Genomic DNA, 27,534 nt, shown 5'->3' on the forward strand with positions numbered 1-27,534 from the left:
GACTCTGCTCCTACAGGGTGAAGCGGGATTCCAGCCCCAGTGATTTACAGCTGTCTTATCAGAAAATGGTCGTTAGACAATTCAGGGGACCCAAAGAAGCTCGGAGAAAATTCTCACCAATTCCTATTACTGTGCGGACTGAGCACCGATTATTCACCTGAGTCAGAGGACAGGTGGATGAAGCAATGCTTATTATTCATTTTATAGCTGCAGAGTATGGGTTCTTCTTTACGTGCAATTTTTGAAATTCATACTGAATTCTATTGCCACTTTGAAATGACATTAAAAGACAGATAAAAGCACACCTCAGTATTTCATTCTCCACACAAGCCATATCAAATTCAAATCTGAATTGCACTCTAGGAAACAAATCGAGAATGCATTCCTTCTGAGAGGTATTACCTTTCTTTTAACAAATTTGTCCCAGTAGTTGTTGGGAAATGACCTAAAAAATATAAAAGCATAAAAGTAAAATAATATCATTTAAAAAAATGATAAATAACAATATGTTGTTTGGAATAAACAAAATACTTAAAATAATATGTAAACACATATTGTTTCATTCACAAAAATTATAATCAATTTTGTCCCATCTTATCCCATAATTTTTCTATATCAGAGGTACATTAAATATTATGTAAGCGTTCATATATCAATATATACATGCAAATCACAAAAAGACTCCAGGCTAATATTTTAACAGGGAAGAATATGAGCATATTTATTAATAAGTAGCTTGTTGTATTTATTTACATGCTGACACATGTCATTTGTAACATGTCAAATGACATACATTTCTCTGTCAATTATCTTTAAAAATTAAGGTATCTAAAAATCTGTCATTTTTTTTCTTATAAAATTAAAAAATCTCATTCCCACGTTATCCTCGAAGAAACTGACCATGGCACCTGTACTAATATGGACTTCACTTAAAGGGACAGATCTAATTTGACTTAGTATTAACAGCCAGAGTTGACAAATAAAACATTGAGCATTTAGAGTAAACATTTTTAATGCACAAACACATTATCCTCATTTGAAAACTCAGCTTATTAGCAATTTTAACTTCTTAAGAACAAGCAAAACTGATCACAATAAAAAGATATTTCACACGTGACACACTAGAGTACTAGAAACTACTCAAAAAATAGTGTATCACTAATACCTTTAGTGGTGGCAAGTTCTACTTTTGTGATGGATTGACCTGGAACAGCTGCTAGGAGTCTGGGTCTTGATCTCACAAGGGTAAATAATTAATGTATAGAAAAAGCATTTGTCTCCCTGCCTTATATTTTACATGTCATAACGTTTGACTAGTTTTATGCTGGGCTGCTTTATGGTACCAACTGAAAGTTTACAACTTAGATACATTGAAAGTATGAAATTCAATATTTTTGCCTTCAATGCTACAACTCTTTCCTTAATGAATCATTTTTGCCTCGTCTGGTCTTTTGGATGAGATAACCCCACACTGCAGGTTATGCCCCTCTAGCCACACACTTCTCTGAACATTGAGTAATGGATGTTAAGTTCCATCAGGGCTGTGGAAATGGACCCAAAGCCATTTTTGATTAAGGAATTCGGAACACAGATGGGAAAAAAATTGATAGCATCCATTAAGAGGCTGACAGTGCTTAGTCTTTTGATTTTCTTGGCCGAAAATATAACTATTATTCACCTCTGCTAAACTTTTGACAAATCTGCAGGAACTCCAGCAAAGTTTTTGTTTGTTTGTTTGTTTTTTGTCTTGAAATTTTTGAGCACAGTAATGTCTCATATAATTCTTTACTCACTGTGTGTTGATTACGAGTCTATCCCACTGGCCTTTAATATCATCTTCTGAAGGCTGTTCTGTAATATAAAGCCCATCAAATTCCAATTTTCGAGCTACTTCCTTTTCTCGCTTAAAAATAACCAATGGGACCTACATTTGAAAAAAATAAACACGTTAAAATTAGTTTAGATTTACTGGCATCTCCTGTGGTCGCTATCTTTACAAAACAGCTTCTGGAAAAAGAAGTATTTCCCATGTTACTTCCAGGAAGGTAAAATTGAGTGAAAATGAATTGGTTATATTTAGGCAGAAAGAAACATCTAGAGGTTTAGGAAAAAAAGAAGATAGAATAGATATAGTTTATAATCATATGTTTTTAAACACATAGAAGTTGACAGATAACTACACGGAAGAAATCACTTTTATGTATTAAAGAGAAAAAGATGTATTATATCTTTTATTATGATATACTTAACATACATCTTTATATATGTGAAACATGAACGGATATAATAAAATACAGCAATGTTACTAATGTTCCAAAATGCATGCTTCTAAAAAGTGCAGTGTTATTTGAGAAATCTCTTTAATTATTCCACACTCAGCATGCCCATATGCTATTTTGAAATAAATTTTAATTCCAGCATCAGCAAAAATCTTTGTCAGCTAGCCAAAATGTTTCCAGAACATATTGGCTCTCTTTTCATATGGACAGATTTTACAGAAGGCACGGATACAAAAAGAGGCAGACGTTCTAGAAAAATCCAAGAATACTTCCCCTGTCCCCTCTTAATAAAACAAAGGAAAGACAGGGAAGGGAAAAGAATTTCTGAAGAAAATTTTACATTCTAGTCTTTCACCCTGGGCTCTGGCTTTTCAAAAGTCTTCTGGAAGCTTCACAATCTGAGGTAGGAGATAATGAGATAAAGGCATTACCAAGAAAAGGTGTCTCGCTAGGAAAAAATAAAGAGGTTTGCAAAGGTAATGGGCAGCCCTGGGCATTCGGAGACTATCTTGAGTTCTGTTCACCAAGTTATATTATTCTCTTGGTAGGGCTCTGGGGATAGAGCTGCATTATTCTCTGGGTGAAGGTTGACAAACTGTGGTCTTTCTGCCAATGATGGCATTAGGTAGGTGCCTAATGACTCATAGGTTCCATATGATGTATTATATAACTCTAAAACAGTGGAGCATTGCTAGGGGACATGGTAGATTATTTCTGTGGGGCCAAGTTTTGATGAAAAGGGTCATTATGTAAATAATTGCCAATATGTGACAGGGAGCTATAACAAGACAGCCCAGGGCCACAGGCCCTTCCCAGGACAGCCTGCAGTCAACGACTGGTCAACATGGAGCTCTGAAGCCCAGGCTCCAGTCCCCCAGCCCTGCAGGGGCATCCCAGCTTCAGGGACTGAGGCTTGTGTGTGTGGCCTGTTGTATCTGAACCACAGCCCCACTGTGTCTTCTGTTCCACCCTGCTTCTTCTCCTTGCCCCACGGGTGTTGATCCGTGGAACATTCTCTAACAATCTCTCTGTGCAGGAAATTCCCATCTCAGAGTTTGCTCCCCCAGGAGTCCAACCTGCAAAAGACATGCGCAAACACGGACACACACAGGTACCTTGGTGCCTTACTATCTTACTTTCAAGCAGTAGTAGCCGATGATGCAGAAGAAAGAAATGACCGTGTGAAGAATGGCTAAGATCCGCAGCGTGGGCTCCATGTAGCCGCTGCTCTCCTCCAGGACGTAGTGAACCGCGATGATTCTAGGCGAGCCACTGTCCAGGCTGCTAACTTTGGCATTTCCACTTGAACTGCGAGTGGGGGGCTCCTTTCCTTCAACCACAGAAGAAGTGGAGACCTGATTCAAACCATTTAAAGTAGAGTCAGTTTACTCCCTCTAAGGGACTGGCACACACAAGAAACAATGGAAACCCAGCCTTCTCAGCAGAGAGCCAGATAGGAGGCTCAGGTACCACGAAAAGACTAAAAGCAAAGGCTAAAAATAAAAAGATAGCTTTTCAGAAGCTGATGGCCTATAACGAGCACATCCTTTAAAACACCTCCTAATCTGAGCAAGAGTTACGAGGAGTCTAATGCATGCAGGAGAAAAATCAGATGGCTAGGCTGCCTTCTCAGGTACCAAATGAATTTAATGTAACGAGGGTGTGCCACACCCAGATATGGTACCAAGGTGGGTACGCAGCCAAATCAGGCTAGGGACACTGGGTAAACCCTGTACTACATCAAACACTCTTTAGTTGAGGTATTTCCCGCTTAGTTTGGAGGAACAAGTCTGCTCCTGCCTTACTAGACCGTCAGTGATGTGCCTGAGCTCTAGGTTTTTTCCTTTCATCAAAACATATCTTGAAAGAGATTTACATGTGCTCATTGGCGAATGTGTGAATTCTGCACACGCAATCCAACCCATCTGGGGTTTCGTACTGGTTCCTGAAACATAAAAATGTACGTACCTTATAAAAGAGCAAGATGAAATTGATTGCAAACGCGACGAATAAGGCTAACATTCTCATGTTGTAAAAGTTGCGAGCAAAATAGTTCTGAAAAAAACGATGAAAATTAAGGTCACTGAATGAAGAGATTGACACGTGCAGACGATTTAAAGCATTCATTCATCTGCCCCAGCCTACTCTGCATCCAGTAACATTCTTGGAGCTGTAGACGCAACAGTGAGGGAGTACGTTTGGGCCACCACGGAGGAGGTACACATCCACAGATGAAAGACAAAATCTAGTTTCAGAGGATGCTAAATGCTATGAAGAAAAATCCATCAGGTTACAGGCTTGGGGAACAGGGCTGCTATTTTAGATAGGTGGTCAGGGAAGGTTTATTTTAGGAGGTTATGTATAAGCACAGGCCTAAATACATAGGGAAGAGGTCAAGTGAACAACTGGGGGGGGGGCACATGTGTCAGAGAGAGACAGTGCGTGGAAGGGGACGAAGGTTCTGAGTTCGGACTGACGATGTGCTTGAGGGATAGTAAGAGAAAAGCAGGGAGGAGACAAGGGCATGGGAAGGAATGAGGTCAGAGAGGTGAGGGGCACAGGTTTACAGGCTTCTGACAGAAGTCTGTGACGTCCCTTCCAGTGCTGTGGGTTGGGGTATGACCTCTGGGGCCATGTTGCCCAGCTGTGAAGCCCACCATCACCACTCAGTCGTTGCAGGTGTAGACAAGCAATTAACCAGTCCTGCAGAATCACTTTTCTCATCTGTAAAGTGGGCAGAACGACAGAAACCTTTCTCAGAGGTTTGCTCTGAGGATTAGGTAAGTTCACTGAGGGAAAGTTAGTTATTACTCTTATTATTATTATTATGGGAATTATTATTTTATTCCAGGTGGGATGGTAATCTAGTGGAGGATCTGAAGAGGGCGTGATACCACTAGATTATGATCTGGAAAGATTACTCCCACCGCTGTGTGGGAAACAGATAGGAGGCAAGAGTGGAAACAAGGGGACTAGTTAAGAGTTACCAAAGGACAGCAGAAAGGGATGTTATGGATGGTGGTGGGTTGGCTCAGGAAGGGACTGTGGAGATAGTGATACTGAGCAGACTCCAGATATACTTGGAAGACAGAACTGGGAAGAATTACCACTGGGTTGGATTTGAGGCAGGAAAGAGAGAGAGGACTCAGGGATGGTAACTTCTGGATTTTGGGGTCCGAGTAACTCAGTAAATTGTCGGTACCATTTACTGGCTGGAAAAAAGTACGAGGGGAAGTAGGTTTAAGGAAAAAGACTATAGAAAATATAAAGTATTTGTTTTAATATTAGGTGGGAGAGGTCTACGAGGTATCCAAGTGGATATGCCAGGGGCTTTAGCAGAATAGGTCATGTCAAAATGACCAACATGCGCCATTGTTGGTCTCCATGGACACACCCCATTTGGGTGGTGTCATCTCCCACACGAGACCCTGACTTTACTGCCGTGGCTTATTGGACGAAGGCAGGCTGCCACACCCAAACGGGCCCAGTCACATTGGTTGTCCTCGTGGAAGGCTAGAGTTGGGTCACAGAGGCTGAGTTAGTGACCTTGTTTATCTGAGCTGGGAGGTCACAAAGACTTGAGGGACAAGGGGCCTGTGGTGGCCTGACGTGGCCATGACTAGCCTTGTGCATGCAAACTGGTGAACAGAGAAAGTCATATATAGGAAACAGAAGCAGGAAAATAGGACTGCAGAGAGAGAAGAGAACATGGCGGACAGGTGAAAGACAACCCTCACTGACTTGCTCCACACAACTGTAGTGAAACAGAGTCTTCAGGAATTCACTAGGGCTATGGCAGGTTATTGGGGCCCGTTCAACGTCATGCCCAATACCATCTACACTGGCTACGTCTGCAGCTATGGCAACTATTACAACATAGCAAATCAGCGATTATCCAGAGTGATCTACAAACCATTTACATTTAATACACTTTCCCACAACATAGGGAAAAGGCAAGATAGTTGAAGAAAACATAGTTGAAACTATTAATTAAAATATATGTTCGCATAAAGTATATAAAAATGCGTAATATTTATTTCTACATAGGCAGTTAGAATACATAATTACCGAGGACAATTCACGTCCCTTACAGACAGAGTGCCGTAGTATACTGAGTTTCTTACCTACTTTTGATTTCTCAAAGGCTGTAAAACACTAAATATGATTTTGACTCTCAAATGGCTTTACTAGGAGCAGCACTGGTCTTCGTTTCTAGGTCTGATATTATTGGTCAGTACCTTTTAGAGGCTGGATCTACACGCTCTTCTTCAAAAAACCGTATATACTGTAATTATACATACATATATAAAAAGGGCCTTTCAACCAAAATTTTTAAGAATGCCATCTTCTGTAAATATGAATAAAGATAGAGAACTATACCTTCTTTCTTTGTTTTTCAAATATGAATATGCATTTAATTAATTTGGGGGGCATTTCTGCAAAATGCATAGGATACCACGTAAAGAACCGCCTTCTCTCTTTTCATTCGTTGGTTTTTACTTAAAGAATAATTCTGAACAGACCTTCTTAGTATCAATGGAGAGTTGACTCGTTGCATTAATACTGTCATAGCTGGATTTTTAATAAAAAGATGAGGTTCTAGAAAAATCGATGAATCCAGCTCTGCAATCCGAATTACTTATACCCTCAGGTATGTTTTTGCTTTAATGGCCTACAGACCCTGGCACAGTGTCCTGCAGAGTGGAGCTTCAGGGGGTATTTACTAACTTGCCCTAAAGTCTTACTGGGAACACTCTGCATGCACTGTGCTGGCAGTCACTAAATCACATGGCTTCAGGGAAGGTGGATGTGGTGGAGGTTATGGTTTGAGGACAGGGAGCAGTGGGCCAAAGGCATTTATTAGAAAATATAAACACGCTCAGGCGAGCAAAGAAAACATACTTGCGGGGCTGACTCGTCCCCTGATTGCCACCCAAGGAGAGGTCGGTGAATGTTTACTGGGCCTGAATGATTAGGGTCTCACAATATATCAATAACAATATTCATTGTAAAACATCTTACTAGAAGTTTCTGTTGATATGCGATGATTTTCTTCCAGAATGCCGACTCGGGAACTTCTGGCTCTCCGTATCTGTGTGTGTGGAGCTGCCTCAACTTCTGTTTACCCTTATCTTCTTTGGCTTTTTCTTCTTTTTCTCCATCTTCTCCCCTGTGAACACAAATGAATGAAATACAAGCCATTCAGGAGCTACAGATATAAACAGGTTTTGTGCCAAATTACATAAATGGATATTTAAATCATGGCATCGCTTGGGGCGCCTGGGTGGCTCAGTCTGTTGAGCGTCTGACTTCGATTCAGGTCACGATCTCGCAGCTTGTGGGTTCAAGCCCCGTGTTGGGCTCCGTGCTGATGGCTCGGAGCATGGAGCCTGCTTCGGATTCTGTGTCTCCCTCTGTCTCTGCCCCTGACCCACTCACATTCTGTCTCTCTCAAAAATAAATAAATATTAAAAAAAATTTAAATCACAGCACTGCTGTTGAAAACTAGTTTCTCTTCCAGTGCATTATAATATCCAGAATTTTAGAATGAGGGGTTGGATTCCTTGCCTATCATAGGCTCCCATTGATGGATAATTCTGTGACATTCAAATCTAAAGGGATGTTTGTTCAGCATCGTTCTTCATCAGGGAAATACAAACCAAAACCACAATGAGATACCACCTCACATCGGTCAGAGTGGCTAAAATAACAACTCAGGAAACAATAGATATTGGCAAGGATGTGGAGAAAGAGGAACCCGCTTGCACTGTTGGTGGGAATGCAAACTGGTGCAGCCGCTCTGGAAAACAGTGTGGAGGTTCTTCAAAAAATTAAAAACAGATCTACCCTATGACCCAGCAATAGCATTATTGGGAATTTATCCAAAGGATACAGGAGTGCTAATTCATTCGGGCACGTGTACCCCAACGCTTATAGCAGCACAATCAACAATAGTCAAATTGTGGAAAGAGCCCAAATGTCCATCAACTGATGAATGGATGAAGAAGATATGGTGCGTGTGTGTGTATGGAACACTGCTTGGTATTCCAGTATAATGGGATACTACTCGGCAGTGAAAAAGAATGAAATCTTGCCATTTGCAACAATGTGGTCAGAACTGGAGGGTATTATGCTACCTGAAATAAACTAGTTAGAGAAAGACAGGTATCATATGATTTCACTCACATGTGGAATTTGAGAAACTGAACAGAAGACCATAGGGGAAGGGAAGGAAAAATAAGTTACAAACAGAGAGGGAGACAAACCACAAGAGACTCTTAAAGACAGAGAACAAACTGAGGGTTGTTGGGGTGGAGGGCTGAGAGAGTAGGGGAAGTGGGTGATGGGCATTGAGGAGGGCACCTGTTGGGGTGAGCACTGGGTGTTGTATGTAAGTGATGAATCACGGGCATCTACTCCTGAAGCCAAGACGAGGCTGTATGGTAGCTAACTTGACAATAAATTAAAAAATAAATAAATACAGGGCATCTTACAGGTTTGAAGTGTCTTTACGGCTCTATGTACCACATTCCCTTCCAAATGTGCAATAAAAACATTTAACTGAAAACAGAATGACAATGAAGATACTTTTTTTTTTTTTTGCTGTGACTTCCCAATAACCTTATTTTTATATTGTGATTTTAATGTTCAGTTTTAACACTGACCAGCCATTAGGACTTAATATCAGAGGCATATGCATTTGGCGGTTCACATACATAAAGCATGTCAACATATTAACGATGGAATCAGAAGTACTGAAATTTGACAGTCTACCCCTTCTAGGTGCAAAATACCAATCCTTCATGAAAGCATATTTATGGGTAGTCATATAAACATATATACGCGTCGTCACATATACATAACCCCAACCTGGATGACATATATCTAACATTATTTTTAACATGAAAGAATTGCCACAGAAACGACGGTTGTGACGTTACATTTCACTATAACAAATCATCTACGTGGCCGTTTTTATAACCGACCCAATTGTGTGGGCTTCTTCGACAATAAACAGAGATGACTGTAAGGAAGAGCCCACGAAAACGCGCCAAAGAAAACAACGGAGGGGAAAGTAAAAATGCTGTGTGAGCATAGTAGCACTTAGAGGTACTTAAAATTTTACTTCGTTGATTTTTAAAAGTGTGCCTATGAAATTATTTAAACTGGGTGAAAGCTAGAGGTTTCCATGATTAACAGAAAGCCAGTGTTATGGGGAAGTGACCCATTTTTATGGCTCCACACCCAGCTCTTTCTTTCTTACCACCACAAAGGCAACCGCGCCCCGCAGCAGGAGTGTGGTTAAAACCGAAGACTTCTGGGTTCCACACCAGACATGCTGAATCAGCATCCCTGTGGATCTTTGTTTCTAACAAACTCACCACTGTGCATGTGGCTCTGGGGCTACGCTTTGGGGGGATGGTCACTGCTGGGATTCTGGGCAATGGCATTCAGAACGTTTGTCTCCTCCCTGGCTCATAAGGACAGAAGTCCTGCCTGATTTTGAGCACAGAACTGCAGCACTGAGTGACCTTGAGGAGAGCATCCCATGGAATCACTGGAGCCATTTCTGCTGAAAGGGAAATGCACAAACAGAATCCTCATGGAACAAGGAGGAAGAAATGGAGTGGCAGCTGGGGGGGGGGGTCCTCCCCCCAGAGCTTTACCTCAAGAATGGCAGACTTCATCAGGGAGCAAGACCGACTGTCCCCCAAAGAGAGGGAGAGTGCAGGTAAATCAGACTTACTGAAACAAAGGCACATATACAGAAATTACACATACTCGGCCTTTTCAGGTTCAGATTTGCTTTCTTCTTTCTCCTCCTTTTCTTCCTCTTTCACCTTCTGTTCCTTGAATGGGCCAAGGGGGAGAAAGAAATCGGGGTTACACATCACCTCTGAGTGAGTTTAGGGAACCCCGTGACCCCGTGACAAATCACAACCTGCCAAGGATACCCTCTTGCCTTCACGGAGATGAAGGTGCCAGGCACACCCTTCATTCTGGTCTAAACTCTTGCCCCTTCTTCTTCACTCACACCTCCCACATCCACCTACTCGATCCTTACTCACCCTTCAAGGCAAACTTAAGTGCCCCCCTCTTAAGTTGCACTGAGCTACTCCAAACCAAAGCGATGTTTCCGTTTTGTCAACATACATGACCTCTACTATCTAGTGCCCGCATCATTTAACTCTTCATAATTTCCTAGTTCCTTCGTGAGTGTTGGTTATCTCTTCCTAATAAACTCTTTCAGGCAATTTGAAAGCAATGACCACATCCTCTATCTCCTTTAATGTCCTATGATACCCAGCGGCATTAGGCACCTGGTAAAGACTCATAAAATATCTGTGGATGGAATGACTGCCCAGCTGACTCCTGTCATTAGGGTGAGGACTTGAGCTTACGCCCTAACAGTTTAAGATAATTCAGTAATTTGCCAAGTATCATCATAAGGCAATCTTTGCCTACCAAGAGCCATTTCCCTTTGGAAACCCAACTCACGTATTTAACACCACTCTGGCAGTAGCACGAAAACTGATGTAGACTTCATTGATCATTGAAGACATGCATTGATCATGCCTAGAGAAGTCCAGAGAGTCAATTACCTGAAATTTTTCTTGCACATCAGGGATAGGGACCGGGTTGCTCATTAGATCGCTGAGGCCAGCGTTTGGATTATGAGGAATAAGTTTGTACTGTCCTCCTTCTCTCTTCAAATCCAAGCCAAATATGTCCGAAAGAAGGTCGCTTTCCTCTGTCAGTTCCTTCAGGTCTGTCAGATCTTCCGAGGGCAGGGCGGCCTCCATGGGCCTCCTGTCCCCCTCTTCTCCATCCCCTCTCACCTCATCCTGAGTGGGGTCTGGCATGTTGGCTAAGAGCTCTGCCACTCGGATCTTTTTTGCTCCTTCTACCAGGCTCCCCCCAAGCAGCAGGCTGCAAATGATGCGGAAGAAGCCTCTGGAAACGCTGGCCACAAAGTGCAGGAGGCTCATGAAAATACTCCAGTAGGACGAAAAGGCGGCCGTGACCATATCCTTCATCGTCATCTTCTTCACTTTTTTCATCTGTTTCTTCAGGCTCTTCAGGCTGAGCATTCTCATGAGGGTCAAGATATTATACCTGAGAGCAAACAGGGCCGACTTGACCGTCACGATGGAAAAGAAACCCATTCTGGGCCCCTGCTCTTCCGGCTTCTCCTTCTCACTCTCTTCTTTATTCGCTGACCTCTCATTCAAATCCGACTCTGAGATCTGCGCTGCCAGCTGCATTTCGAATATAGTGTCCTCACAGAAGTTGACAAAAAGTTCCATTTTCTCCTTTTCTCCCCCTTCGTTGACCACGTCAAATATGAACTGCCTTTTGGACTCCTTGACCTGGGGCTTCTCCCACTGGGTTCGGCTGGACTCACTGATTTCAAAATACACCCTCTCGATGCGTTTGGCACTTCCCATGATCTCAATGCGGCCCAGAAAAGGCTGGAAGTAATTCAGCACGCTCTCTGCCAACTCTAGGAAAGTCTGCAGTCGCGTATCATTGGGCATGTGCTCCGAAAGATTGGTCAGAAGAACGGCCACATTGAAGCCGATGTCCTTTGCGGGCTCGTGAAACCTTTTGACAAACTCTTCATAGTCCAGGGTTTCGTTTTCATCCGTCTCTGCACAGGACAGAAGAAACTCGGTTTCTGATTGCGTGTAGTGTTTATGGCTCTCCATCGCTTTATGGAAGTCCCTCTTGGAAATGACTCCCTTGCCGTCAGGGTCGTATTCTTTAAATGTGTCAGAAGAGGTCAAATCCTTTAGTTTTAAGAACATGTCAAAAAACTTGAGAATCATCTCCACGTTGTTGGAAGACTCCACAAGCATATCGACCATCTGTTTGCCAATGGTTCCATTGACAACATTACCTGGTGGTAAAGAATGGCACATGTTCAGAATGAACATTACTGATAAAACCAGCGTCTGCAGAGGAAATGACCATAGAAGCCTCAAATGACATCTGAATCAAGGACGCCTCCTTGGTTATCATCTACCACATGAAGTCTCAGGGAACGATGGAGAGTTGTTTGTAAACCCCACTTTAAAAGAGTGATTACATAAACACGTCAAAAACATATTTACAAAGTAGTCAGACTAACGGGAATAAATCAAGATTTGAACAAAAGCTGGGTTTTTTCCCCCTCAAATTGATTGAGGAGGCAATATATTTTAGGATAGAGAAAATGGGGGAAACATTTATATCCTAAAGCCAGAAACTGAAGTCCAGTTTCATGTTAATAATAAAAATGAGCATTTGGACAGCATTTTAGGACTGAAGAATCACCATTCATAGAAAATATATGATTTAATGTTCATATGTTTGTGAGGCAGATACTTTTTATTAATTCTGATTTTACTATTGAGGAAACTGAGGTTTAGCAAGGCTAAATGAATGTGCCCATTGTGACATGATTATTGAGGGTGAGTGCCAGGACATCAACGTGATCCTCTGAAAGCAAATTATACGCTCTTTCTGATTTACAATGTAAAGCATCTCCCGGCATTTCTTCATGGTCGAGAATATTTATTGTAGGAAAATGGAAGATCATTGATAAGCGTGAGAAAATTAGATATTATCCTAAATTATAGAGTCACGGAAAGCTTTTATGCATTGAACAGAATGTGCTATGTAACATAAAGACAGACATCAGAAAAAAGACACGTGGTGAGGTCTGCTGAGTCCATCTGCACAGCAATAAACACCGTGGTTGAGAACGTGGGCTCAGGAGCCACACCGTTAGGTTGGAATCCAGGCTCATCTACAAGCTGAGCAATGTGGGCAGATTTCTTAGCCTCTCTGTGCCTTGGTTTCCTCATCTGCCAAACAGTGGTAATACTACCAAAGCCATAACCTTGGTATTAGGATTAAATGAGTAGCTGGTATATTAAAGTGGGTGAATTTGGGGCATCTGGGTGGCTCAGTTGGTTAAGCACCTGACTTCGGTTCAGGTCATGGCCTCACAGTTAATGGGTTCAAGCCCCATGTTGGGCTCTGTGCTGAGAGCTCAGAGCCCGGAGCCTGCTTCGGATTCTGTGTCTCCCTCTCTCTCCCCCTCCCCTGCTCACATTCTGTGCATCTCTCTCTGCTTCAAAAATAAACATTAACAAAATTTTTTAAAGTTTATTATAATGGGTGATTTTAAGTTGTCACGGATGCAGTCACAGCTGCTCCTGCAGTTATGAGTGTCGTTACTATTTTCTAGACTAAAATGTGATATGAAGTCATGGTAAAAGAGTCCTGTGCCCAGAGGGCATACAGTGGCTGGCACATAAGGGTTTTTGCAAATGTGGCATCTTTGAAGTCCTAGCACAAGGCACACCTCTGGCCTCAGTTAATCAAAGTGCAGTTATGCAAAGCACAGTGGACTAAGAAACAGGGAGAGAAAAATTAGGAGGGGTTCAAGAAGAAAGGGGAGGTAGCAACAGCAAACGTGTTTTAGGTGGGTTTGGTCATTTTCACGTGATTTCACCAATTTTGCCCATCGGTCTATTGGTACCCCCGTGTCACAGAGGAAGGAATTTGAAAATGGAGATGGAACCAGCGCTAGCAAGGGTCACACTGCTAGCACGTGGGAAAGCGGGGACTTGAACGCAAGCTCTCGAGCACCACGTTTACTGCCTGACCCAGAAGAGACATGGGGCAGGAAAGCGAGACAAGTTGGAAAGAGAGAAGAGAACGAGAGCTGATACAGGCATGCCGTGGGAGAACAGGACTGCCGCCAGCAGCCACCGTGGGGGATGGTGTCCTCTCTTCTTCTCTTGTAAGCCATGAAGGACCCACGGGAGTCACCATGCAGCCAGCTCAACGCAGTGGTTTATACTGTCGGGCTTCATCCACATGCCTGTAATGCCCAATGATTACAAACCAATGGACAAAACAAATAACGTCTTCATATATACTATGTCTGGAGAGCGTGTTCTTTAGGGTATCACTAGGAAATGACAAGTGTCCCTGTAAGTTACCACTGGTTTCATCTCCCAGCTATATAAGCTGAGATATGCAAGATATCTCTTAAAAAATAACCTTGAGAAAACAGTAATAAAGCCAGCAATAAATCCAAGGTATCCGTCACATCTCAGTGTTGATATTTTATGCTTTGCAGTACGCTGACTCCATAAGCAAGCACATACTGATCCTTGACATCGAAGGCTAATGGGAACTTGAAAATGTAAATCAAAACTACCTTCTAGCATGGACAGCAACATGACCACCATATCCTTCTGAAGATCCATTAATTCTTTTAATAGCTCGATTTGACTGGAATCCTGAAAATATTAATATATGTTATATTAACATATAATACATGACATATAATACATAATGTGTACATTGCATTTTAGATAATATGAGAAGACTATGTAGCAAGAACACTGTACTTGTTCTCACAAAGAGAAGTGCTTTGCCAATTGTAAACACTTTTCAGAAGTGTAGAACTAAAGAAAGGTCAAGCATAATTATGCAGCGTATTGTAAACAGATACAACTGTAAATTGTAAAATTGTAAACAGATACAATTCAGAATTAGTACTTACTACTGATTCTATCTCATTTTATTAAAGTATGTGTGAGGACAACAAACGAGTCTAACATGGGCACAGAAGGACGAAAGCAGCAGCGGGTTCTCCAGGGCCAGGGAAGACTCAGGCACCTCTGGGCATTAGACAGATTTCGTTTACTTGAAGGCTATACTCGTCTTTCTTTTCTCCTAACTTGTTACACAGAAATGCTGTATGTTTTATAAAAATTAACTTATTCTGGAAAAACACGCCTAACAGTGATAGGGACATAAATTTATTTTATATAAATCTAACAAAAATGTGCTCAGGTACCACCTACAGGAATAATGTATAATGTATCTTATCTACCAGTTTTATTAAACTCCTTAATATTTCTCTGGTTAAGATTTTCTGGATTTTTTCTTTGTTTATGTTTGCCTTTGATTTTTCACCATGGAAAATTCTTTTACAAAGGTATGCTGTGTCCAAACAACACAGAACATACTTATGTTGACATTACAACATTATGGGTCATCAAATTTTACTTTTAAACTATGCCTTGTTTCCTTGTAAAAGATTATACAAGGTATCGTTTTGATCAGATTTTGCTCTACATAAGGTTATTTCTTTCTACATAGTGTCCCCTTGACTAGGTCTACAAACTGAACAACTACTAGGTAGCACCAGATGTTAATAAAGTGATGGAAATACACCAGAATGAGAACTCTCTTCTGAGTGTATAAATTTGGTTCCTGCTGGTTTCCTTTACTTACTAAAGTGCCATTAAGTGATTAGATGAAAGAATCACGTTATTCCCTTATATATGGGGGAAGTCACCAATAACCAGCTGTTGACAAAACTCTAGCCAAGCTTCTCTGAATCCTCTTCCCAACTAGACTCCAAACTTGAGCTTTAAAGACCTGAACAAAACTGTAATAGGGGTTAACTGGCTCAAGGCCGCATCCCTAGCATGACCCTAGCCCACCTTAGATGGCCTGCCTGGAAAAACTCAAGGCTGCCAAAAAAATCTCCTGTCTGTGCCAGTTGACACCCGGGGACAGGGTCTCCTCTCCCAGTATCTGTGTGAGGGCAACTGCCAGCCTGCAGACAAGCTGGCCCCATCGTGTCTGTACTGATCAACCCTTTGTAATTTCTCCCTTACAGCCTCTACTGACCTTCTGCCTACTCCCTCATTCTCCCTTAAAAATACCCAGTCACCTCCATATAAATCCAAGTGGAGCTCAGTTCACACTGGACTCTTTTCCCTACTGTGATAGTTATTTCTGATTAAAACCTGCCCTCATTGCTTCAACCAGTGCCTGGCTTTGTTGCTCTTTTACAATACGCTCCTGCTTATAGGCCGTGGTGGAAGGGGACGGGGGGCAAGCCCAAGTGTCCTCACTTCGCTGGAGGAAAGGGAGCTGGCACACACTAACTGGACACACGAATGTCTTCTGGTCTTAACTCCATCATTCTTTCCTCCCCTGACATCTGCGAACACCCACACCCAGGCAGGTACATCAGATCTCAGGACAGATCACCAAAGTGCACCCTATCACAGGGACACATTTACTCAAGATTTATATCGATAATTTTTCCATTCGTGTATCTCTTAGCTTCAAATGAAATAGATACAGTAGTGAGGAAATAATATGCTGATAATCAATATGCACTCCCAAGTTAACATTAAAACACAGGTGGACAATCTGTCTATTCTTTATGTGCTTGTCCTCAGATACTTTTTCTCTTTGACTTTCATGAAGTTAAATGTCCTGTTAATGAATGAACGTCATCTGTTGAGAACAGCTGCTTGTTAATGACTCAGCAAGGAAACTGTCTCTCTTTCACCAGGGATTTGCAGATTACAAATCCTTTTTCAATTACCTGGAGGAAGGAGGAAAATTCTAGTGAGTAATCACCAAGAAGTGGGTCTATGAAGGATTGTAAAATAGACAGTGTTTGGGAACGATTCTATTTCTCCATTATAGTCATCTCCTTAATATCTTTTGTTCTCAAATTTGAATAATGGCTCCCATATATTTTCAGCTTGCATAACATTATTCTATTGAAAACTTTTTTTTAAAATATGGAGTGAAAGGTATATAAAGAAGTGACCTAAGAAAGATCATATTCAAACAAAGGAAAGCAGGTTGAGTATACAGATGACTACCGTCCCTTGCGCGTTGGGATGGGGAAGAGAGTTTACCTGAGACAGCTTCATCTGCATGTGGGCGAATACGTGAAGGAAGCCCACAACTGCGTCCCATAGCCTGCTGTGGGCCAAGCTCTGCTGATTCCCAGTGCAAGGACCCTGGACCGGAGACAGACACACAGCGATCATCCCCAGGTAACCGAACTGCCAAATCAACTTTACAACAATAGGGAGGAACAAAATTAACTTAGCGTTTACATATCACCAACATGGTATCTGGAAAAATAGCAACCCAAATGAAAGATCGACAGTGGTGATAATGGCAGAGTACCCTCAGGGGGTAAGTATATTCTCCTTTGAAATGTTTAGTGTAATAAATCCAAAGACAGTTCCTCAGAGACATTCATGTTCTGTTTCTGCATGCACAATAAAATAGACACACAAAAAAAAAAGAATGATGAATTCTTTCATTTTTGTCTGGCTTTTAGTTTCTTTGACTTAGAGGAAGAGGGTAAGGTCCAGGTCTTTGGGTTATTAGATGAAAGCAATCAGACTTACTACCTGGTGTGAAAAGGGACTGCGATTCAGCTTCAGATAAGAGGCAATTATTTCTTATCGCTAAATAGTAACCTGGACAAAGCATCCCCATTGAGGAAAACTCCTCTTCAATGCTTTCGTAAGTATACGGCTATTTTACCAATCGCACAACCACTGAGATTTTAAAAGATTATTAGTTGATCATTACATTCCCCAACCCGGAATCCAGGGCACGTGGAACCTAACTTTGCTGTCTTAGCTCATACTTCGGAAGTGATCTTCACGTGATACTATGGAGCACGTGTTGTAGCAGGCACGATGCTTGAATGGAGACAGTTTCTATTTCTATTTCCAAAGAAAGATTCTATAATCACCAAGTTTTGCAAACATACCTACATCAACCAGGGAAATAAATAACAGGGATTTTGTCTATTTCTAAAAAATTTTTTTCCACATTTATTTATTTATTTACGAGAGACAGAGAGAGACAGAACTCAAGCAGGGGAGGGGCAGAGAAAGAGGGGAAACACAGAATCTGAAGCAGGCTCCAGGCTCTGAGCTGTCAGTGCAGAGCCCAACTCGGGCCTCAAACTCACAAACTGTGAGATCATGATATGAGCTGAGGTCAGATGCTTAACTGACTGGGCCACCCAGGTGCCCCCCCGGGATTTTACTTTTTTAAAAAATGTGTGTGTGTGTATATATGCATGCATACATATATATATATATATATATATATATATATATATATATGTGTGTGTGTGTGTGTGTGTGTGTATGTATATATACATATATATACACACACATGTATACATACATGTATACACACACACACACACACACACACATTTCTTAACTTTCAATTCATTCGTTCCTTTTGACCAATGACTCATAATGAGCTTCAATTTGAGAGAACATTAAAACATGTTTCAGATTTCACTCTAGAAACAAGTGACCAGGGGAGATGCGCACAATGAAGATGCTGATGAGATGTTGACACAGAACTCTGTCCTGTGTCAGCGTCTCTTCTCTCCTAAAACTGACAATAAAAGACAGTAAGTGCCAGGTACCTCCACATTTCCAAAGCAAGGGGCTAGACGAAGGTCATGCAAACGAGGAGACTAAATAGACCTTTCGACCCTAAGGATATAAAGGGGACAAAGTTGAAAAGGGAGAGACTTGGGAGAGCTCTCTGCGCGCTGGGCATCTCCCCCTTCCACCTCTGCTGTGTTGCAAGGGCAGACACACCCCGCGAGCCAGGAGCCGTGAAGAGAGCCACCCGGCGTGCCTGGTGTCTGTCTCCGGAAGCTGGGTACCAGGAAGTCTGAAAGGCACAGGGGCACCTGGGTGGCTCAGTCGGTGAAGCATCCGACTCTTGATTTCGGCTCAGGTTATAACCTGCTCTGACAGCACAGAGCCTGTTTGGGATTCTCTCTCTCTGCCCGTCCCCCACTCACATGCTTGCTTTTTCTCCCCCTCGCTCTCAAAATAAGTAAACTTATAAAAAAATGTGAAAGGCACAAAGTGACCAAAAAAAAAAAATCTGTCTTTCTCATATGGGCTACTAAGGAGGAAGAGATCCCGTCCGTCCAACGAGACTGGAATCTTGTCCAACAAGACTTTCTAGAAGAGTGATGTGATTCCAAGGCAGACAGACAGAGGCCACCGGATGCACAGGGTCTGGGGAGTAATTTGAAACTGGGTGGGCAAACAGGCGTGTCCAGGCGCTGGAAGCAGTCAGCGGGCTGAGCCCACGAATGAACACGAGATGCCACAGGCCATGCTCCACTGTGCACTCCTGAATCAAGGAGGAAGGAAGACCTCCCCCCGCACCCCCCCACCCCGCCACTCCTTTCCTTCTTCCTCTTGCGCAGTTCTGACCCTGAGGATGCCAGAGGCTGAAGGGAAGGAGGGAAGGAAGGAAGAGAAGAATCCCGCGGAAGACAGTAGAAAATCCCAGATCGCACCCCTCGTACTCCACCCTCTGTCAGATGGGAGGCATTTCCAGCCTGACGGCGAGGGGAGGTTTCAAATAGGCTAAGAGTTGAGTGTGCCACAGTGCTATTACTGTGACAAAGTGACTGAAGGAGTTGTACTTACCTGAGAGGGGCCAGTGCACAAGACCCATTGAAAGACTGGTAAAGAAATGGCCCAGAGAACTAAGTGCGAGATGGTGGTGAGGAGGACCCCGGTTATTTTCACCTGCATGTTAATAAATTCAGGGACCAGGGGCACCTGGGTGGATCAGCTGGTTAAGCATCTGACTTGGTTTCAGCTCAGGTCATGATCTCACGGTTCACAAGTTCGAGCCCTGCATCAGGCTCTGTGCTGACAGTACGGCATCTGCTTGGGATTCTCTCCCTCTCTGCCCCTCTTTTGCTCTCTCTTTCTCTCTCTCAGAATAAATAAACTTAAAAAATTATAAATAAATAAATTCAGGGACCGGGCTATAGTGCTTTTACAGTGCATTTCAGTCCTGGCTGTTACAACTCTGGGTTCAAGGCGACGGGTCTTCAGGATTCCACCGGGGCTCAAGTCGGTGTCTGCATCGTGCCTCGTGGTGCAAAAACCTGGGAGGGTGCAAGGGGCAGGGGGCCACTACGTGAGCCCTAAAATGCCATTTCCAAGAAAACAGCCTGGATGTTTCCTCAAGCCACAGGACACTTTCTACATGTGGTATTTACTATTTTAATCTTTATAAATGACACAGGACTAAGATCTTCTGCAAGCTCTAGGTGACCAAGACTTAGTTTTGCAAACTTGATGTGACAGAGCTGGAGACTGAAGTCCCAGGTACCCATCTTTCCTTCGAAAGCCGAAACAAACAAAACTTAATGAACTTTCTAGAACCTGCTCAACCTTTACTCTTGCACTTCCGGGAAATGATAACTGATCTGGATGGAACCTGCACCTCCCTTACTGCGTAACCTTCTTTTTAAAAAAAAATTTTTCTTAACATTTATTCATTTTTGAGAGACACAGAGAGACAGAGCAAAAACAGGGGAGGGGTAGAGAGAGAGACACAGCATCTGAAGCAGGCTCCAGGCTCCAAGCTGTCAGCACAGAGCCTGACAAGGGGCTCAAACCCACGAACCACAAGATCACGACCTGAGCTGAAGTCACATGCTTAACCCAGTGAGCCATCCAAGCACCCCGCCACGTAACTGTCTTATTTCTCACATCTACCCGGTGTCTGCATCATGTAAAACCTTTGCTGACTGCCCGAGGGCAAGATGGTCTTACTTGCAGATTGAATTTCTTCTGGCAATAACAAATAAAACTTTCTCTTCTCTCACCACTTTGTGGTCCTAATTTAGGAACTTAGACAATGTAATGTCCTCTTATTCAAGCAATTCTTATTCTTTCCCCTTTATTAAAACTGCAATGAAATCCTATAGATGATTACTTTGACTTCATTGGTTTTGGATCTCCCTCTTATATAATTCTCTATAGTTAGCAAAAATTTGAATCAAAAGCAGTATACAATAGTGTAATCTAAAAGGGAGTCCAAAATAAGCATGAAGCTAGTGATGAGCTTTTATTCCCAGTATTAATAACAGTCATAAATATGATGCGAATGCAAGCTTCTTCAAAATATATTTCATTAAATTCAATGGGGTGGCTTGGCCTGGCTCCTGGAACAGAAAAAGGACATGCATGGAAAAATGGATAAAGTCAGTATAAAGTCGATAATTTAGTTCAGAAGACTGATTTCAATTTCTTGTTTTTGATAAATGTGTCATAGTTACATAAAATGTCAATGTTAGGGAGAGGCAGGTGAATCTTACGTGCAGACTCTATTTTTGTTTTTTGAAGTTTATTTATGTATTTATTTTTGAGAGAGGGTGCGACCAGGGGAGGGGCAGAGAGAGAGAGAGAGAATACCAAGCAGGGTCTGTCCTGTCAGTGCAGAGCCAGACACGGGGATCGATCCCATGAACTGTGAAATCATGACCTGAGCGGAGATCAAGAGTTGAACGCTTCACCAACTGAGCCACCCAGGCACCCCACTCTCCACTTTTTCTTTGCAACTTTTCTGTATATCCAGAAGTATTACAAAATAACTTTTACTAAAACATATAATTCAGAAATGATTAAATTATATAAAAATGCCACGTAAACTAGGAGTAATAAGAAATTAAAAAATGAACAAGCCATAATAAACCAAGCTACTTTATCTCTGAAATGCTCATATAGAATGTTCTCTGTGACATGAACAAATTAGAATGAAGTTTGGGGTTCCAGTTCAAGATGGTGACATAAGAGGGGGCGCCTGGGTGGCTCAGTCGGTTGAGCGTCTGACTTCGGTTCAGGTCATGATCTCGCGGTGTAGGAGTTCGAGCCCCGCGTAGGGCTCTGTACTGACAGCTCAGAGCCTGGAGCCTGCTTCAGGTTCTGTGTCTCCCTCTCGCTCTGTCCCTCCCCCACTCACACACACTCTCTCTCTCTCTCTCCCTCTCAAAAATAAAATTAAAACATTAAAAAAAATTTTTTTTAATTTAAAAAAGAAAAAGAAAGCACGTGGTAGGAGGCAGGAAAGTCTGAGCGATCTCGTCACAAACTCCACCCCAGGTAGGACACCCGACAACTGGAAGAAATCTCAAACCCTGGAGGTTCTCCCTGAGGAACAAAGCGATTGTACCCCACGTGGGGCAGCCCAATTAGGATGAATACCTGAGAAACGAGCCCCACAAACATCTGGCTTTTAAGACCAATGGGTTGCCCGCACACCAGACCTATGGGGCTGTGGTGAACTTAAGGAAAGAAAGGCTCATAAAGTGCCCTTGTATCGACTCACCCACCCCAGCGCCCAGCGCAGAAGGTGCCCTTTGTAAAGCATCCAGACTTCATGTGACAGAGACGCATCTCCTGATTTTAAAGCATGGGTCTGAGGGGCAGGGGCCCGCTGGGATATTCTCCAGGGGTGGAGGCTGCTGGGTGCCGTCTTCCTGTTTTTCCGCTGTCTCACTAATGCCAGCAGGCACCATCTCTGTTCTCCGCTTTGTGGGCTCTCTCTTCCATGCTCTCCCAGTGCTTGACTAAAGCCAGTCGGCTCCATTTTTCTTTTTCTTCTCCTTCTCTTGTTTTTTTTTTTTTTTTTTTTTTTGGCGTGTGCCATATTTACACTCCCCCTCTGCCTCACTCCAGCCACTGAGGCCTATGTGTTTTTCCTTTGCTGTGCTTGGGAGCAGCAGTATCTCCAGAAGGGAGCTTCTGCACACATCTGGTAGACTTGTGAGCCTGGGTCCCCTGAGACTGTAACAATCACACAGGCGGTTCTTAGCAGACCACCACCCATCACTCCTAGGGTACCGCACAGACAGCAGATAGAAATACACCCCTGGTCTTTCTTTTATTTTTTTTTTTCAATGTTTATTTATTTATTTTGAGCGAGTGTGTGAGCAGGGAATAGGCAGAGAGAGAGAGGGAGGGGGAGAGAATCCCAAGCAGGCTCCACACTCTCAGCGCAGAGCCTGACCCAGGGCTCAAATCCATGCAAGCGGAGATCATGGCCTGAGCTGCAAGCAACAGTCAGACGCGCAACTGACTGAGCCAGCCAAGCACTCCATCCGTCTTTCTGAGAAAGAGGCTTACGTGTTTGTGCAGGTGTTGGGGCCTGGGGGCAGGTTTCTGGTGTGGGCGCACGGACAGGGGCCTATGGAGCTCCTCTCTGGGAAGGACAGCCAGTGAACACACACTTTGTGCTCTCCCTCTCCCTCGCTCCATCCAGCAAACTGGTATCTTACGTAAAGAAGCTTATGGTCTTCTCTGGTGCCCTGATTTTTGTGGCTGCTGGCAGGGAACAAGTCTACATTGCCTGGCTCTGGCGGCCAGTGAGGCTTAAGCTCACAGTCCACGGGACTGTAACCAATGATGTAAGAGTTCTTAGAAGCCGCCACAGCAAGCTGGGACAGACCCAGGAGCTCAATCCTTCTGTGAAAGAGGTCTATCAGCTTCTCAGCACAGCTGCAGCCTGAGGGGGCAGGCTTCCCATTAACAAACTAAAGACTGACGGTGAATCCCTCCAGAGACCTCGAAAAGCAGGCATTACCTTCACATTCTCCTTCTGCCATATTCCAGGGCACCAGCGTCTCTCAGAGGGGAGATCTTATATATGCCTCACACGCTAATTTCTATGTGGGGTACCTGGTTTGTGTGACCTGCTTCCCACGGGACACCCCTGGATTACTAGGCTCTGGGGAGCAGGGTGGCTTATGTTCCTGGGTCCCCTGGGACTGTAGTAAGTGGGGAAACAGTTCTGGCCAGGCTATGACCCCCAAGTACTGCAGAGAGTGGACAGAAACATACCTCCAGTCCTTCTGTGAAAAACACCTACTTGCTAGTCCTGGAGCTTTCACCTTGGGGGCATGCTTCAGGTTTCGCACGCATCTAGGGGCCATGAAGCTATTCTCAGGGAACACAGGCTGAGGGATGCCATCACTGTGTCCCCCGCCCTCTGCCTCACTACAGCTCACTGGCATCTCCCAGAAAGGAACATGTACACTCATCTGGTACCCCGAGTTTTACAACTGCCTTGTTCCCAGATTGCCTTGCTCTGGGGCCAGCAGGGTTTATGTTTATAATCCCATAGGACTGTATATATTTGCATTTTTTTTAAAGCTGCTGCCTGAGGGTCTAGCTTCCAATCAGCCTGACTCCAGGGGCTAAGATCTTCCCCTTTGGGACACTGACTGGTCTTGCACACCCTCAACTACTATAAGTTATTCAGACAGAATAGACTGCTTGGACAATTAAAATGGTTTGAGACACAACCAAGAGCTAGCGTAAGGTTGAACGATAAAGTTCATCTCCTAAGGGGGGGCCATTCCTTCAAGACTAGGAGGGATGGCTGTTTCACCTGATGCACAGAAACCAACACAATCAAGAAAAATGAAGAAACAGAGGAATATATTCCAAATGAAAGAACAAGCTAAAACCTCAGAAAAAAAATATTAATGAAACAATATAGTGTTCAAAGGAATGGTCATAAAGATGCTCCCCAAAATCAAGGGGGGGGGGGGGAAATGGATAAACAGAGTGAGACATTCAACAAAGAAAGAAAATGTAAGAAAGTTCCAAACAGAAATCACAGAGCTGAAGAATACACTCACCCAGCTGAAAAATACACAAGAGGGGTTCAACAGCGGACCAGCTGGAGCAAACTCCAGAATAACAGAAATGAAAAAGAATGAAAAAGAGTGAAGAAAGCTTAAGGGACTTCTGGGACAATAGCAAGCCAAATATTATTTGCATCTCAGGTGTCCCAGAAGCAGAAGAGAAAGGGAAGAAAACTTATTTGAAGAAATAATTGCTGAAAACTTCCATAGCCTTGGGAAAGTAACCAAATAAGGGCCCAAAGAGACCTAGACACATTATAATTAAAATGTCAAAAGTTAAAGCCAAGGAGAGACTCTTAAAAGTGGCAACAGAATAACAACTTGTTACATAAAAGGAAACTCCCAAACTATCAGCAAATTTTTTCAGCAGAAACTTCACAGACCAGAAGGAATTTCAACCAAGAATACTCTATCTGGTCAAGCTGTCATCCAGAATTGAAGGAGAGATCAAGAGTTTTCCAAACAAGCAAAAGCTTAAGGAAATAATCAACACTAAACTAGCCTTCCAGTAAATGTTAAAGGGACTGCTTTGGGCTGAAAAGAAAAGGTGCTAGTTAGCAATAAAAAAAATCATATACAAGTATCAATCTCACTAGTAAAGGTAAATACATAGCAAACATCGTGGATTAATCACTTATAAAGCTAGTATAAGTTTTAAAGACAAAAGTAGTAAAAATAACTGTAATGACAATAATTAGTTAAGGGATATACAAGATAAAAAGATGTAAATTGTGATGTCAAGAACTTAAAGCATGAGGGGTGGGGAGAATAAAAACGTAGAGCTCCATAATGTGTTCAAACTTAAGTTGTAATCAACTTATAATAGACTATTATGGGGTGCCTGGGTGACTCAGTCGGTTAAGCATCTGACTCCAGCGCAGGTCGTATCTTGTGGTTCATGAGTTCAAGCCCCGTGTTGGGCTCCACATTGACAGTGACTCCAACAGTGACACTGCTTGGGATTCTCTATCTCTCCCTGTCTCTCTGTCCCTCCCCCACTTTTGCATGTGCACACTCTCTCTCAAAATAAATAAATAAACTTAAAATAATAAACTGTTGGGGCACCTGAGTGGTTCAGTTGGTTAAGTATCCAACTTAGACTCTGGTCATGATCTCATGGTGTGTGGGTTTGAACCCTACATCAAACTCTGTGCTGATAGCTCAGAGCCTGGAACCTGCTTTGAATTCTGTCTCTCCCTCTCTCTCTCTCAAATATAAACACTACAAAAATTAAAAAAAAAATAATACACTGCTATAAATAGAAGTTGCTATATGTAAGCTTCATGGTAACCACCCAGCAAAACCTATAGTAAATATGTAAAAAAGATAATGAGGAAGGAATCAAAGCATACCACTAAAGAAAGTCATGAAACAACAATAAACAAAGGAGGAAGAAAAGAAGAAGAAAAAACAAAAAAGCCAAGAAACAATGAATGAAATAGCAATCACTACATACCTATCAGCAATTACTTTAAATGTAAACGTACTAAATTATCTAAGCACATAATTGAATCAAAATATCTAATCAAAGCACATAAATTGATGAATGGATTAATAAACAAGACCCACTCATATACTGCCTACAAGAGACTTACTTCAGATATATAGACACACAGATGGAAAATGATGGGATGGAAAAAGATATTTCTTGCAAATGGAAACCAAAAGAAAGCTTGGTATCTATATCTATATTAGAAAAACAGACTTTGAAACAAAGACTGTAAAGAGAAAAAGGTCATTATATAATGATATAATGATAAAAGGGTCAATTTTACAAGGGGATATAATATTTGTAAATATTTATTCACCCAACATAGGAACATCTAAATAGATAGAGAAAATAATAACGGATTTAAGTTAAGAAATAGACAGCAGTATAATAGTAAGGAACTTTAATATCACACTTACATCAACAGATTACCCATATATAAAATCCATAAGGAAACATCAGCTTGAAACAACACATTAAAACAGACCACTTTGACAAATATGTACAAAAAATTCTCTCTAAAAGCAACAGAATGTATATTTTTCTTACTTGTACATGGAATTCTCCAGGATAGATCATATATTTATTAGGTCACAAAACAAGTCTTAACAATTTAAGAAAGACTGAATACTGAAATGTATCAAGCATATTTCCTGACCACAATGGTATGAAACGAGAAATCGATTACAAGAAGAGAACTGGAAAATTCATAAATATGTGGAGATTAAACAACATGCTTCTGAAAAATCAATGAGCCAATGAATAAATAAGAGATAAATTAAAAAATATCTTTAGAAAATAGAAAATAGTAATATAGTAACAAAAATTACAGAGTACAGAAGAAAAGCAGTTCTTTTTTTAAAGTTTATTTATTTATTTTAAGAGAAAGAGATCTCAAGCAGGAGAAGGGCTGAGAGAGAGGGAGAGAGAGAATCCCAAGAAGGCTCTGCACTGTCAGCACAGAACCTGACATGGGTCTTGATCTCACAACCATGAGATCATGACTTGAGTCAAAACTGAGTAGGATGCTTAACTGACTAAGCCACGCAGGCACCCCTAGAAAAAGTGGTTCTAAGGGGGGAATTTATCGTGATAGATGCCTACTTCAAGACAAGAAAAATCTCAAATAAACAACGAAACTTTACATCTCGTTGAACAAGAAATAGAACAACTGAAGCCCAAAGTTAGTAGAAGTAAATAACAAAGATCAGAGCAAAAAGAAATGAGACTAAAAAGACAATAAAAATGATCAATGGAGACAAGAACTGGTTCTTTGGAAAGATATACAAAATGGCACACCTTTAGCTATACTTACTAAGAAGAAAAGAGAGAAGACTCACATAAAATCAGAAAAGAAAGAGAAGATGTTAGAACTGATACCCCAGAAATACAAAAGACAGTAAGCCTACTATGAACAATTATTCTCCAAC

General features: G+C 42.2%; 1 protein-coding gene across 9 annotated transcripts in view; it reads right to left on the reverse strand.

Moving 5' to 3' along the window:
• The window catches only part of RYR2 (ryanodine receptor 2), a 762,307-nt gene that overhangs the window by 28,586 nt on the left and 706,187 nt on the right, over positions 1-27,534 (reverse strand). For all 9 annotated transcript variants that reach the window (XM_045437236.1, XM_045437235.1, XM_045437229.1 and 6 more), the window contains 9 exons: positions 17,015-17,119; positions 14,497-14,578; positions 10,883-12,180; positions 10,062-10,129; positions 7,302-7,449; positions 4,248-4,334; positions 3,416-3,634; positions 1,794-1,924; positions 403-445 (listed from right to left, as the gene is read on the reverse strand). In XM_045437236.1, the coding sequence (XP_045293192.1) occupies positions 403-445; positions 1,794-1,924; positions 3,416-3,634; positions 4,248-4,334; positions 7,302-7,449; positions 10,062-10,129; positions 10,883-12,180; positions 14,497-14,578; positions 17,015-17,119 (2,181 nt within the window). The remainder of the gene's footprint in view (positions 1-402; positions 446-1,793; positions 1,925-3,415; positions 3,635-4,247; positions 4,335-7,301; positions 7,450-10,061; positions 10,130-10,882; positions 12,181-14,496; positions 14,579-17,014; positions 17,120-27,534) is intronic.

The sequence above is a fragment of the Leopardus geoffroyi genome, chromosome D2, assembly GCF_018350155.1.
Source record: "Leopardus geoffroyi isolate Oge1 chromosome D2, O.geoffroyi_Oge1_pat1.0, whole genome shotgun sequence".
In the NCBI taxonomy this organism is placed as follows: Eukaryota; Metazoa; Chordata; class Mammalia; order Carnivora; family Felidae; genus Leopardus; species Leopardus geoffroyi.